General features: G+C 42.8%; 1 protein-coding gene across 5 annotated transcripts in view; it reads right to left on the bottom strand.

The window, feature by feature from the left end:
• Window positions 1-15,509, bottom strand: part of PRKD3 (protein kinase D3) — a 213,384-nt gene that overhangs the window by 176,786 nt on the left and 21,089 nt on the right. For all 5 annotated transcript variants that reach the window (XM_033937717.1, XM_033937718.1, XM_033937720.1 and 2 more), the window contains 3 exons: window positions 12,636-12,774; window positions 3,667-3,798; window positions 1,374-1,531 (listed from right to left, as the gene is read on the bottom strand). In XM_033937717.1, the coding sequence (XP_033793608.1) occupies window positions 1,374-1,531; window positions 3,667-3,798; window positions 12,636-12,774 (429 nt within the window). The remainder of the gene's footprint in view (window positions 1-1,373; window positions 1,532-3,666; window positions 3,799-12,635; window positions 12,775-15,509) is intronic.

A 15,509-nucleotide genomic window follows, 5' to 3' on the forward strand; every position in this document is an offset into this window, starting at 1 on the left:
ATATGCTGCCTGCTTGTCCTGGGATAAAGGCCATTCTGTACTATCTTAGCACAGAAGATAACTTTGGGCGCTCATTTATTGAATTCCCCCCAAAAGCAATTTAGACAAATGGAATCAAAGCTGAACTCTTCAGCAACAACCACACAACGTATATTTGAAGAAAATAAAAGACGAAAACTCCTATTACTAATCTACAAGTGTGTTCATGCCGCAGCCCCTCAGTATCTCTCCTCTCTTATCTCTCCCTAAACACCTCCCCAAGAACTCTGTTACTCATAATAAAGCTGTTTTTTATCTGTACCCCTCTCCTCCATTGCCAATTCCAGACTTCGTTCCTTTCATCTAGCTGCCCCATATGTTTGGAATAAACTACCTGAGTTCATCTATCATGCTCCTTCCCTTGTTTAAAAGCAGATTAAAAACCCACTTTTTTGAAACAGCCTTCAATCCATAACCCTTCTCCTCACTGCTCTCCACCCTAGCCAGAAGACTAATCATCACCACTAACTGTAACCCCCAACCTGGCAGCATGTTTGTCTGTCTTGTCTGTTTAGACTGTAAGCTCTTTCGAGCATGGACTGTTTCCTTTGTGTCTCTGTACAGCTCTGAGCACATCTGGTAGCACTCTAGAAATAATTAATAGTTGTAGCAGTAGTATGGTAAGCTCTCCAAAACTCACCCCACTGTATACTACCCCAATAACCCTTATGCCTGCAAGTGTTGCCTAAATTTCAGTGCAGTAGGGTTTTTATGGGTTCACACTCTCCACAAGTGAACTAGTTAGGGTGGGATATATGGGCCTGGGTCTCCTCCTCTATGGGCCACTGCACTGACCACTAGTCTACTCTAGACACCTGCTTGCTGCTCTAATAGGAATGGCCATAACATCTGCAGCTGTCATACAAGCAGGTATATAATGTTTAAATCACATCTTCGGGGAGTGGAATGAAGTCAGTGACCACTGGGAGAGTGTGAGGGGTATGCCTTCATCCTTCCAGTGGTCGTTTGGTTAGTTTGGGCACCCTGTTGGCACTTATTCTTTGTTAAAACAGGACATTTTGAAAAATGTTTGATTATCACAGCAAAATGTATAGATCATAAGCCCGCCCAAAACACGCCTCTAACATGCCCCCGTGGAATTTTTAATGAACTACTGACATACTGCATAGAAAACAGTCTAGAAAATAGGTTTTGAAAATGGCAATTTGAACGTTTTGTCAAATAAAATGTCCCAAGTGCCACTTTATGCCATTTTTTGGACCTCTTGTATTTTGAAAATTAGCCTAAAAGTCAGTGAAACTGTCTCAGTTGCCTCAATGAAATTAAACTGATCTGAATGAAAACCATTACTGAGTTCTCAAACAGTTACATACCTCCTCATTTACAGAAGCTGTATATTCTGTTTGTACTGGTCTCGAAACTGAAAATACTGGTCCTGGTAGTGAGACATTGGACAAACGCCTCTTCTTCACTCCACTACAGTTATTTGGAATCTTAAAGGCACACCTCTTATGGTAGTTTAATCCACAACCTGAAACAATTGTGGAAAGAGCAAATTAACAATAAAATCTTGTTTAATCATTACTGTACTTCTGTGCATTTCATATACATTTAATCTGATTTTAAAATGTTATTTATTTGCTAGCTTTAAAGAATGTCCAGCCTCTGATCATTTTTTTCTATAGAGCAATAATGATATAAGAAATATCTAAAAAATTATAGACTTCCACTATAAAGATCTGCAAATTAAACAGAGAAACATAGAAAAAGGCAGCAATAAAGACCATATGACCTATAAAGTCTGTCCATCCACACCAACTTTTAAACTCAACAATGCCTTCCTCTCTCCCTCAATGCCTGTCCCATGATTTCTTGAATTCAGACACAGTCCTCTTCTCCATCATCTCCAGCAGAAGACTGTTCCTTACATCTACTACCCTTTCTTTAAAAAAAAATATTTATTTAGATTACTCCTGGGTTTATTCCCTTTCCCCTTCATCCTATAAGCCGTAGTTCCAGGAGTTTCCTTTCAATTGAAAGAGGCCTGTTTCCTGTGTATTTAGCCCAAGGAGGTATTTTAAGCTTCTCTATCCATCTCTCTCCTCTCTCTTTTTTCTTCCAAAGTATACATATTCATATCTTTAAGTCTGTCTCCATATGCCTAATGACAAAGACCACTGACTATTTTAGTAGCCAAACTCGGCATCAACATCCTGTTTATATCTTTCTTTTTCCACCTGAAATTTTTATCAAGTTCCATAAGAGCAAAAACTCTAGAATACCAACAGCAAAGTTATAACTTAAACAATAATGACATTACAATATCATCAATATTCTGGTGTCCACACAGTGACGTAAACTATGAAATAACCCTCCACCCCCCATCCAACAGACCCAAATATAAGTACATATAATCACTTGCTCAAATTTAATACAGATCCATAAATATTATAACCTATCCCCCCTTTATTAAGCCGCAGTAGAGGTTTCTACTGCAGCCCAGAGTGCTATGCAATTAGACTTAAGTAGTGCCTTCGACTTGGTCGATCATGCTATTCTGATTGACTGTTTGGAGTCAATTGGTCTTTCAGGTAATGTGTAAAAATGGTTTCAGGATTTTTTGAGTAAACGATCATATCAAATCTATACTGATTATAAACAATCCTGCAGCTGGGTAAACTCTTGCAGAGTTCCGCAGGGCTCTCCTCTATCCCCTGCATTGTTCAACATTTACCTTGCCTCATTGGGGAACTTACTGCAAAGCTTAAAAGTTAAATTTTACATCTACGCAGATGATATCACTACTAGTTATTCCTCTTACTACCCTGTCTTCTGAGACAAAGAATCAATAATCATCCATTTTAAAACAAATTGAATTATGGATGACCGAATTCAAATTGAAACTCAACTCAACAAAACCAGATTTTTCTTGGCAAGCCCGAATGATAAAATTAAAGACTCATCAATTCTCTTGAATGGTCAGGTCTTCCCCGAGACTATTCCATAAAAATTCTGGAAGTGACTCTGGACCGTCACCTTACTCTAAGGGCTCCTTTTACGAAGGCACGTTAGCGAGTTTAACGCACGCGACTTTTCATCATGCACTAACCCCCACGCGAGCTGGAAAACTACCACCTGCTCAAGAGGAGGCAGTAGCGGCTAGCGCAGCCGACGGTTTAGCACACGCTATTACGCGCGTTAAACCGCTAACGCGCTTCGTAAAAGGAGCCCTAAATGTACACACAGATTTATTGGTTAGAAAATGCTTCTCGATACTATGGAAACTCAGAACCATCAGAAAATACTTTGATGCAGCATCATTCCGCTTATTGGTTAAGCATGCTCGACTATTGCAACATCATTTACTTGGGATCCTTCAAAAAAAACCTTCAAAGACTCCGAGTTATTCAAAATTCGGTAGTTTGACTGATTTTTGGGTTGAAGACATGGGAACACATAAGCCCCTATTATCAATAACTTTACTGGCTGCCTCTGGAAGCATGAGTCTTGTTTAAATTTTTGTCTTTGTTTTAAATCGATATTTGGTCTGGCCCCCACGTACTTGGTTTCTCAATTTAATCTGGATAGTTCTATTAGGCCCACACGTAGAATCCATCTGTTCACCTATCCAATAATAAGTTGTCAAGCAAAATTCAAACTACTCACCTTCACATTTTAATCCTTGGCGTACCAAACCCCAAAGCATCTCTCCGCAATAATCACAGAAAGTAGGAGCCTTGTAAGAGTGCACAAAAAGTGCGTGTGGACGAATCTGGAAATCTTCAACTGTGGCCAATGCTTAAAAGAAAATACATGAAAGTATGAATTGTACAAATTGAAGAGTGACGTGAACAGAAGACCTTTCATACACATTCTCCAAATTATCCAGTGTTATAGTGGTTTACATGTACGAGTAATATTTCAAGCATACACAATTATACAAAATTTACAAAAAAAAAAAAAAGTCATAATTCCATAATTCTCCAGTTCCCACTACTATTTCAGCAGTTTTATTCTTAATAGGTAAAGTTTTAACAGTTTTACAAAAAGCAAAATAGGAAGGCTTCGTCAGACATATTTCTGAGCAGAAGTTTCACAAGAAATGTAAGAAAAAGCTCTTTTCCTTGATGATAACTTGATCACATATAATCCAGATACCGCAAGAAGACCTTTTCATAAAGAATGCAAAGTCCTTGAAGGAGAATATTTGTACAATTTTTTGAAAAAGATATAATAGACTACTCAAATTAATAGAATCGTAAACTGAACACAGGATTTTAAATTTCATATGTTTCATCACTGGTAACCTATGGGGCTCATAAACGAAACAGAAATACATCTAAAAATCCACCCAAGTCGGCACTTGGATGATCAAAAAGACAGGTCATCAAGTGCCGATGATTAAAACGGGTTTTTAGACGTAACCAGGGACTTTTTAGGCCTCTGAATTCTGCTTTGCGCCCTAGAGCTGAAAGGGTCATTTTTAAAGGAGTGATTAGGGCGGGATGTGGGCCGACCTAGAGTTAGGGATAATCAAAAGTTTAACAAGGCTGCCTGGATGGAACTTATACGTTGTGACTCAGGCAATCTAAAACAGGTATAAATGCCCAGAAGGTATCCAAAGTAACCAGATACCCACTGCAGGGACAAAGTAAAGATCCCCACACACTCCCCCAGTGATCACTGACCCCCTCACATCACCATAAAAATCGGAATAAAAACGTACATACCTGCTTCTGGAACATTAGCACCTAGCATAGGAAAGCCTACTAGAGCACTTATCTCAACAACCCGACGGAGGCAAAATGAGCAGCAGCTTTTTGAATGAGTTCTGAGCAATATTGAACATTATACTGGCACTATCTTAAGCTTTATCGTTACCCTTGAAGAAGCCCATCAGTGCGAAACGGGCTGGGCCTCCGTCAAGTTGTTGAGATAAGTGCTTTTTCAGTATTTCACATTTGAATAAGATAAACATTATGTGAATACTTGATATACAAGATGCTAGTTTTATATATGCTCATTCATAAGAAGAAATCTTTTATATAGTCACAATTTGACTCAAAGTGAAAGCAAATCACAAAAGCATACACAAAAAATTGTATTTAAAAATTATAAATTAAAAATCAAGGGTTTTTGACCAGTGATGATACCCACCCCGAAAAAGTTGTGACTCATTGATCACATTCTAGGGGTATTTTGAGGTCTTTTTTCCCTTGTTTGTAAAAAACACACATTATATATTACAAGTGTTCCTATATTTTTTGTTAGTTTATTCAATATGTTAACACAAACCATTATTAACACAGAACTACCTAAACCTTTTCATGCACATGTTTCCGATCCCACCCAAAAGCCTGTCAGTGATGACCTAGCCTCTTTACATAAATTACACTTCAATAAACTCAAATCACTGGAGTACAGTTTGGCCTATGGTGCTGCCAGGCCTCCCCTTTGATTCCAATAAACCCCCACTTCAAGAAGGCATCCAATCATCGTGGCCCACAGTGCCACCAAGCCACAACACTTGTGGCCATAACGCCTGCAAGTGTCCATCATACAACCATTTTCTACCCCACACCAACTACCATTAACAAAACACATAAAAATTGAACTTCACTCCCCAAAAGCAGTGACAGCAAATTGCTTGTTAGCGCACCCTCCCTCCCCCCAACCAACACTGAAGCTACAGCCAAGTTACCACAACAATCCTAACAAATCCTGTATAGTACTGAGAAAAATATCAAGATCTATATCAGAATGATGAACACCATCAGGGCAATAAAGCCTTGGACAATCTCACTTGAGGCGTTCATGCACTAGCATCACACTCCACCAAAGCAAGCACCAAACATGCAAGATCACATTTACACATTTGTGCACTGACCTTCTTAGCACCCCGACATAACACCTGGGGAATAATATCCGAACAAACCAAATTGGTATGAGGAAAATGAAAAATTATATCCTACCTGTTAATTTTCTTTCCTTTAGACCAGGGGTCTCAAAGTCCCTCCTTGAGGGCCACAGTGAAGTCGGGTTTTCAGGATTTCCCCAATGAATATGCATGAGATCTATGTGCATGCACTGCTTCAATACATATTCATTGGGGAAATCCTGAAAACCCGACTGGATTGCGGCCCTCAAGGAGGGACTTTGAGATCCCTGCTTTAGAAGCAGCAGATGAATCCAGAGACTAGTGGGATAGCACACATCTACCAGCAGGTGGAGATAGAGAACTGATTTGCAGGTGTATATCTTGGATGGAGCCCCTCTTGCCAGCCAGTATCGCTTAATGTCCAAGCATCCGAACAATGCAGTTGCAACCTAGCCACCTTCTTTCCAATAAGTAAAATAATCCTGACCCCAACCATGAGATAGCACCTGCAAGAAAAAGCATTCAATTTGGTTTTCCTCCTTTTCAGACTTCCCTATCTCAGATTCTTTCCTTCCTGCAAGAAGGGGTTGCTAAAGGGTTGGCCTGCAATTCTATTCGAGTACAGGTAGCGGCTGTTGCCTGTTATAGAGGGAAGGTGTCTGGTTTGTCCATAGGGTTTCACCCTGATGTGGTAAGGTTCCTTCAGGGGGTTACCCGCATTCAGCCTCCTTTGCGGAGGCCTGTCCGGATTGGAGTCTGAGGGTGGTCCTTAAAGGTTTGCCATCGGTGCCTTTTGAGCCTTTGGATACCGCAACACTCAAGGATGTTACCTAAAGGCGATTTTTTTTCTGGTGGCACTGGCTTTGGTCACTATGCCCCTTAAAGGTGGCCTTGCATTTGAGTAATGGCTTCTTTTTTAGCTAATAAAAAAGCACTGTCCACAAGCATATGTGGATTTCATGTAAAAACAATTAATTATAAATTTTACCGAACAGCAGAGGCCTATATGCCAAAATATCATGCTCGACACCAAGAGAAGTAATAACACTTTACTAATATGCAATGAAAGCTTGTTTTTTACCATTTGAGATTGTTAAAGCAATTAAAACCTATTTTGACTCAAGATAATTTGTTGAAGTTGGTACATGCTTTTATAACCAGCAGACTTGATTATTGTAATTCTCATCTGATTGGCTCCAAAAAAGCAAGTCTTCAAAGACTACAATTAAAGGGCCCTCAGCATTCAGCTGGAGGCTAATAACAGCAGCTGAGGCCCAATGTGCAGGTTAGGAATGAATTGAAGGGAATGGGAGGGGGTGTGGGTGGTGGGAGAAAGGACTGTTGATGGGCGGGGATGAGTTGAACTGGGGAGGTGATTGGAGGGTTTACGGCTTTAGGAGGAGCTGTCAGTTGTGGGAACCAGGAAGGAATTGTTGGGTGGCTGAGGGAAGGAAAGAGGTGTATGGGTCTGTGTTGTGGAGGGGGTTAGAAGCTTTAGATTTCAGGATGCAGGTCAGTATGTTGTTTGGGTTGGAGGCCGGTACCTGGTGGCATGTCTTCTGTATGTGGGGTCAGGTGCTTGCTTTGGGCCTTTGCAGATGATGGTGGCATTAGCTGTGGTTGCAGAGGGATGCGTTGCTCTGCGGCCATGCATTGTGTTTGTCTGGTTGGGCATTCTGTATTGGAATGTGCTAGTGGAGCAGTGTCAAGAGCAGCATGTACGTGGCTGCTGAGAGCATTTTTCTAGTCGAGTGTTTGGGCGGCTCTTCTCGTTTCAGGTGAGCTTCTATTGCTGAGTTGTGTTTGTACAGTGGGGATTTTGTTGGCAATAATGCCTCTCCACAAGGCTTAAGGTCTGGCTGCAGAGTCTTGCGGTGCTGCTGGTAGGGATGAGAGGTGGCGGACTTGTCATGGGCTATGGTGTGGCCTCAGCTGTTGGTGGGTCTTGGGTCTGGGATGGTAAAGGAGGTTTGCACAGGGGAAGAGCCTCCTAGCCTTCAGGCTTTGAGGATTCGGCTGTTACAGGGACTGGGCCTGGGATTTAACCTGATGCTCCTCCTTCAAGTCCCGCCATTGTGGATGATCTTTCCACTGGTTCGGGTCTGGTGGCGGCCACTGGTGAGTGTTTCTGGGGTGGGGGCTTGGGGCATGTATTGGGGGGATATTCTGGGGTGCTATGGGAAAATGTTGGGAGTTTCTTTGAGGGATGGGTCGGTGGGGAGGCATAGTTTGGGTAAGCGGCTGCATGATAAGAAATTTATGAAACATCTTGAGCATGTAGTTCGGCATTTGGAAAAACATTGGTAGTGGGTGGGTTCTAGTGATCTTTTGGCTGTTTGGGGGGCTTCTGACTCTTGGGACTCCTGAGGAGTCTTCGTCATTTTCCCTTTCTGATGAAGGGGTGGTAGGGAGCGTTGGGGCTGGGTTGCAGGAGGGGGTTATGGATAAATTGCTGGTTATGGTGTTTATGCCAATTAATGAGGGTGCTTCTGTTTTTTGGCAGGGATATACTTTCTGTGAGATTGCCCTTTTAGATGCACAGATTTCACAGAAGCTGTGATTGAAAATTCTTAAGGAAAAAAGAATCCTGATTGAAGTCTTCAGTTAAGTTGTGCTGTTCTATATTTATTGACATATATAAACTGGAGATATTTATATCTAGGTTAAGGAGGTTTTTTCTTTGATTGATTGGGTCGGTAGCATGGATTTTTCAGTGATTGATTGGGTCGGTAGCATGGAATTCTGCTACTATTTGGGTTTTTGTCAGGTACTTGTGATTTGGATTGGTCTCTGCAAAGATGGGCTTCTGGACCTTTGCTCTTACCCAGAAAGGCTATTCTTGTTCTTATGATTTCACTCTGTATAATAGGCATATATCATTCAATTTGCCTATCAAGGGACTCTTGAGGTCTTTTGTCCTTCTTACATAAAGTATACAGTCAGCATTTCATTGACATGCACATTTAATTTTTGATGTCATATTTTGATGTTTTTATATCCTCCACTTTTGTAGTTAGCTTGTTATGGAAAGCCTATTTAACAGGACTAGGAAGCACTGTGCTTCCTTCGGGCACACCTGCTTTCCTAAGGGGACGCCTGCTTGGGAGAAGGATCCCCCTTAATAATAATAAAAATAATAATTTTATTTCTTATATACCGCCAAAGCCGTAGCAGTTCGAGGCGGTTTACAACAAAGAAGGGCTGGACAATCAGCGAATATAGATACAAATTATAAAGGTGAGCAGGATACAGGTACAATATATAGGGGCCATATGTAAAGAGGATCAGGAAACAGGGGTAGGGCTTAAGAGATCTTGGGAAACAAGAGGTCGGGCATAGAGATCTTAGGTTACAAAACGGTTAAATAGTTTAGTTTTTAATACTTCAGAAAACCTGGACGTACGGCAGTATGACTTATGAGTAAGAGTTTGAATTTTCCACTCTCTTGCGAAAGAAAGAAAAAAAAAAGAAGTTTGCATGACTTAGCGACAGAGTGCTGTACTTGATGGATGTGCGAATGGTAGTTAAGGATGAAGCGTTAGATGACTAATGATGCCAAGTTTCGCACTTATGTTAGTTGATTCAGTAATTATTTTATTTGCAGAACCTTTTATTTAAAGGAAATATTGTGTTAAAGATTTGGGTTTTATTTGCTTGGAAATAAGAAGCAAACCCATGGAATCAGTAAGGTGGCCCATGGGGGTAGGGGCTTAGGGTGGCCTGGTGGCCTGCGTTCTAAATACAGAACTATCCTGGTTTTCAATAATTTTTTTCCATGCCTGCTTAAATTTAAAAAAAAAAAAAAGTATACCATTTTCCTATTTTTTTCAGTGCTGTGATATATGGAAAATAATGCAAAGTGAATTTGATGTGACATGTATGGGCAGAACAGTTATCCAAGGGATTAACTTGAGTAAACACTTTTATGTGCATAGATAACAGTGGAAATTGTTGCCTCTATACTACAGCACTTAAAGTGCGTATTTATAAAATTTATTGTTTTGTTTCCAGGCCAGAACTATTAATTTTATTCTGTATTTTGATAGTGTATTTTACCAGAACAAAAGCCTTTATTCATGAATACAATTTATAAACAATATATGATGAGTTACTCTGATATGACTAAAAATGAGCTACTACATTACCTTATGGCAGGCACTAGGCAGCTGCCTAAGACCTTTCCTGTGCATGAGGCCATGCAAGAGTTGATTCCTGAGCAATGGACTACGCCTGAGTCTGGCCTCAAGGTGGCACGGGTTATGCGTTCATTGTATCCTGTGGCTCTTGAGGAGCAGGATAAGTTTAAACTTCCTAAGGTGGACGCCTTAGTAACAGCAGTCACTAGGAAGACTACTCTGCCAATTGAGGGAGGTATTACTCTGAAATACCCTCAGGATAGGAAGATAGAGTCTTCTTTAAGGTCTTCGTTTGATGTGGCAGCCCTGACTGCAGGCGGCGGTGTGCAGTTCTTATTCAGCACAAGCCTGTCTTCAGTGGATCCAGTTATTTACTGATGGGGTGGGGAAGCCAGTGGGACTCTGCCCCCAGACTTTCCAGATGTGGAGTCTTGGCTGGCATATCTAGCTGATACCTTATATGATATGATTAGAGCTTCAGCTAAACAAATGGCTCTGGCAGTAGTTTCTAGGCGGCATCTATGGCTGCGACATTGGACAGCAGATGCCGCCTTCAAATTGCGCCTGGTGCGTCTTCCCTTTAGGGGCAGGTTGCTGTTTGGAGAGGATCTGGAAAAATTAGTGAAGGATTTTGGAGACTCTTAAGTCTGAAAGGTTGCCAGAGGATAGGTTCAGAGGGGCACCCAGGTCTCCCTCATCTAGGCCGCTTTTTCATGATACCAGGAGGTATAGCCTGGGGAAATCAGCATATAGGGCCTCCTATTTGGCAGCTTCTAGTGCCAGGTCCAGGGTTACGCAGCGGCGACCTTCTCGCCCTGCCAAATCCTTGGCCTTGAGGGTAGATCCTCCTCAGTCCTCGCGCCCTCCACAATGATGGGGTTTTGGCTTCTTCCGTCAAGTGAATGGGGGTGTCTGGCCTCATTGCTGGCCAAGCTTTCATAGAGCTCGGAGGGCTTCTGTGTAGAGAGTGAAGCTTACGGTTGAGATTGCTTTTTTCTAGGCACAGATTCTGTTTGGGCGTCCCTGTGGGCAGGGGCCGGATAGGAGATTATGAGAAGTTCACTCCAGGGCCGGTGAGCCTTAGGGCCAGGAGTTCTGGTTCGTTGCAGTCAGAAGGGCCTGGGGCTCTCTTCCGGGGTTTTGTGGGCCACCAGTGGGTCCCTTTGTTCCCCAGGAGATGGGGACGCAAGGTGGTATGTCCTTGCATTCCCTTACATTAAGTTCCCCGGCTCTCCAACAGGCTCAGGGAGCAGGCTAGGCCCTCGGTCCTCCCAGGACCCCATGGCATCTGTGGAGAGGGTTTCCTCTCCGGATGGTGAAGGGGTGAATATTGCTTTATCCAGCTCGCGGCTCCGGCACAGCAGGGTGGATATTTCAGGATTGTCAGCAGCCCTCAGGTTTGACTCCTCGTTGGAGGTGGTCACCAGTCACTCCGCCTTGGTGGCGGGGGACACCCGCCTGCGTCCCACAAGAGTAGGTTCAGGGGGATGCTCCCTTCCGCTGTGGTCTTATGGCCTGGCTACTGAATAGTCAAGGCTGCAGCGGAGGGGTATTCTGAGCAGGTTATCTCTACTCTACTGGAGGCAAAGAAGAGGTCTACTTCTGCGACTTATGGTAGGACTGGAGGGTGTTTGACTTGCTTTGTTGGAGCCAATCAGATGAGAATTACAATAATCAAGTCTGCTGGTTATAAAAGCATGTACCAACTTCAACAAATTATCTTGAGTCAAAATAGGTTTTAATTGCTTTAACAATCTCAAATGGTAAAAAACAAGCTTTCATTGCATATTAGTAAAGTGTTATTACTTCTCTTGGTGTCGAGCATGATATTTTGGCATATAGGCCTCTGCTGTTCGGTAAAATTTATGATTCATTGTTTTTACATGAAATCCACATATGCTTGTGGACAGTGCTTTTTTTCTAGCTAAAAAAGAAGCCATTACTCAAATGCAAAGCCACCTTTAAGGGGCATAGTGACCAATGAGGAGCCTACACCTACAACAGCGTGTGAAAAGGTAGCATTGCAAATATTGCATAGAAATTACATGTTCATAAAATACCTCACCTTGGTCATATACGGAAAGAAAAGATTAGGTTCTTACCTTAAGAACATAAGATGCCCAGCAGTCCGCTCCCGCGGCGGCCCATCAGGTCCATGACCTGTAAGTGATCCTTTATATCCTTCCATCCCTTTTGTCCTTCCTTATCTATATCCTTCTTTTATCCTATATCTTCCCTATCTATATCCTTCAATAACTTTTTCTTTCAAGAATTTATCCAATTCCTCTTTGAAACCCTGTAAAGTACTCTGTCCTATCACTCCCTCCGGAAGGGCTAAATCTTCTTTCTTGTAAAAAGGAATGGTAGTCTTGACCAGCGGGTTGGACCCTCACCAACCACAAGCATAATATTTTCTTCACTAACTTACTAAGGGCTCCGCCGCACCAGCGGTTTAACGCACATAATAGCGCACGCTAAACCGCCGGGCGTGCTAGCCGCTACTGCCTCCTCTTGAGCAGTTTTTGGCCAGCGCGGGGGTTAGCACGTGATGAAAAGTCGCGTGTGTTAACTCCACTAGCGCGGCTTAGTAAAAGGAACCCTAAGTCATCAGGGTCACTTACCAGAGAGAACAACCTCAACCAGGTCCCCTTCATGGATTTCTTCTGCCGATGTGATCCGCTGCAGAATATTTTCCGAGTTCAGGTCATGACGAAAAAGGAGAATCTTGTCATACATGCCAAAGAAACCACACTCTGGGAACTAAAATAAAAATGACATTTTGAAATTAACGCATGGCATTTAAAAAAAAAATCTTACACATGGAATTTTTTTCATTATGACCAAATAAGCTTTGAGTATTACAGATGTTCCACTAAAATATTTATCCTGTTAATGCTTTATCATCTGGAAAAATTAGGTTTAATTCAACAATTTCAGGTACAAAGGGCAAGCCCAGAGATAAAAGTACGTTGTCTAATATATTTATTTATTATTTAATTTATTTCCTACATTTCTGTTCAGCTCTATCCAAAAGTTCTAATGACCTGCTATAGAGTGGGACAAATTCCTGGGCAGTATTATCATGGAAACAACAGGTTCACAGTTTTGTTTCTTACCCAGCAATTTCTTTTAACACCTTTGTACTTTTATCTTAGGGCTCCTTTTACGAAGGTGCGCTAGCGTTTTTAGCGCACACACCGGATTGGTGTGCGCTAGCCAAAAAACTACTACCTGCTCAAGAGGAGGCGGTAGCGGCTAACGCGCGGCATTTTAGCACGTGCTGTTCCATGCGTTAAGGCCCTAAAGCGCCTTCGTAAAAGGAGCCCTTAGTTAAAACCAAGGCTAAAATCTGCTACAACAGGCCTTCATTCACAACTACCCAGGGGCTTTGCCTCTATTTTATATCCTTCCACTCCCAACCCCAACCCACCTACTCTGTCATTGCAGTACTGGTTCAGAGGTCATGCACCAAGGCTTCACCAGAACTCTTTGATCTAGGACTTACTATGACCACTATGTGTCACCTTTATGATGTGAACAAAACTATATAAAAATATCTAAATCCACTCAAACGGAAAAGTGCATTCTATAGCAGCAAACCAATTTCTGCTCAATTGCACAGAAATGGAGCCTACGCACAGTCATAAACTGAATAGCTAAAAAAAAGCTATAAAAAAAAGTTTAGTAAAAATCACGAGTGTTAAGTTGAAAGGAAGAGTTTCTGTACACAGGTTTCTGGCCAATGACTGGAGCAAGGAGCTGACAAGCTACGCTGATCTATTCAGTTTATGACTGTGCGTAGGCTCCATTTCTGAGGACTTTTCCTGTGCAATTGAGCAGAAATTGGTTTGCTGCTATAGAATGCACTTTTCCATTTGAGTGGATTTAGATATTTTTATATAGTTTTGTTCATATATACCACTCGGGATAGTCGATATACCTTTATGATGTGGCCATGACTTGTTCCCCCCTAGGTGCTGTGAACACTGCCTTAGCTGCATCCTTAACCCCAGATGACTGAGGGAATGGAAACTGAATGTAGAGATCAAACCAAGGACCTCCTGAAGGCACATGCCACCTGAGCCCCTAGGCTAGTCTCAAGTTTACAATTTTTATCTAAATGGCTTTTCTCTCCACTCTAGTGGGCTTTGAATTTAGGGCTATTATAGGTTTGGTTTTTTCCCTTTAAACTTAGGTCCCCTTTTATCATGCTGCGTTATGTTTTTTTATCGCAGGCTGCTCTGGTAAAAACGCCAATGCTCATTAGAATTCCTATGAGTGTCAGAGCTTTTACCACAGCAACTCGCAATAAAAAAACCCTAACGCAGTGTGATAAAAGGGGGCCTTATTTCTGGAATTTGATCATTTTCTTGTTTTAGCTCTAATATTTTCTTTCAAGAATTATTTTCACTTGTGAATTATTGCAAATTCTGAATAAAAATAAAATATAAAAATGTTTTATTTTTCTTATGACCCTTATTTAAGAAATCCTATTAGCAATTTACATGGGTAACACAGTAATACACTAAGGGCCAGATTCTGTATAGGACGGCCCAGGAGAGGGGTCCTATACAGAATCGGGCCTACACTAGGCACCTGGGCCAATCAGGCCTTAGGCTTAGTGGGGATGGGCGGACCCGCTATGCCTAAGGCCTGATTGGTCAAGGCTTCTAGAGCCTGGGCCAATCAGGCCTTAGGCTTCGCGGGATGTGCCGGGAAGGGGCGGGCCTGCCTCATTTCGATGAGGCGGGCCTGTCGGCTGGACGGGCAAGACCCGTCTGGCCAACAATTAAAGGTTAGTTTGGTGAGGGAGAGGTTTGGGGGCTGTTAGCACAGGGGTGTGTGCGGAGGGGGGGGGTGTCTTCTGGCAGGAGGGATTGGGCACCCTCCTGCCGGTGATCGGTAGTGTCAGGGGGGGGGCATCTTCCGGCAGGAGGGTTTGGGCACCCTCCTGCCGGCGATCGGTAGTGTCGGGGAGAATGGGGGCATCTTCCGGCAGGAGGGGTTGGGCACCCTCCTGCCGACGATCGGTAGTGTCGGGAGGAGTGGGGACATCTTCCAGCAGGAGGGGTTGGGCACCCTCCTGCCGGCAATCGGACAGGCGGCCATGGCCGCTATACTTATAGCGGCAGAGAGATCTCTTGCCGCGATAAGTATAGCGGCCGCGTCTACTTACAATGTAGACCAGCATTTTGCTGGCTTACATTGTAAGCGTTTCTTCCTCTACTAGGGTGATGCATAGGGCCATCTAGGTTCGCCTAAGGCCCTTAGGCGAGCTTAGGCGTCTTGCGGGCTTCCCTAGGCTCCCGGAGGCGCCTTCAATATAGGCGGCCTGCCTGGGGAGCATTTTTTTAAAAAACGTGCATCCCGATTGGCTGATTAGACAGCTGTAGGACGCCTATAGCTGCCTAAAATCGGGACGCACTTTGTAGAATCAGGGCCTAAGGGCCTGTTTTACAAAGCTACGCTAGCGGCTACAGCGCGGTAACGGCCCT

Source organism: Geotrypetes seraphini, chromosome 3 (genome assembly GCF_902459505.1).
Source record: "Geotrypetes seraphini chromosome 3, aGeoSer1.1, whole genome shotgun sequence".
In the NCBI taxonomy this organism is placed as follows: Eukaryota; Metazoa; Chordata; class Amphibia; order Gymnophiona; family Dermophiidae; genus Geotrypetes; species Geotrypetes seraphini.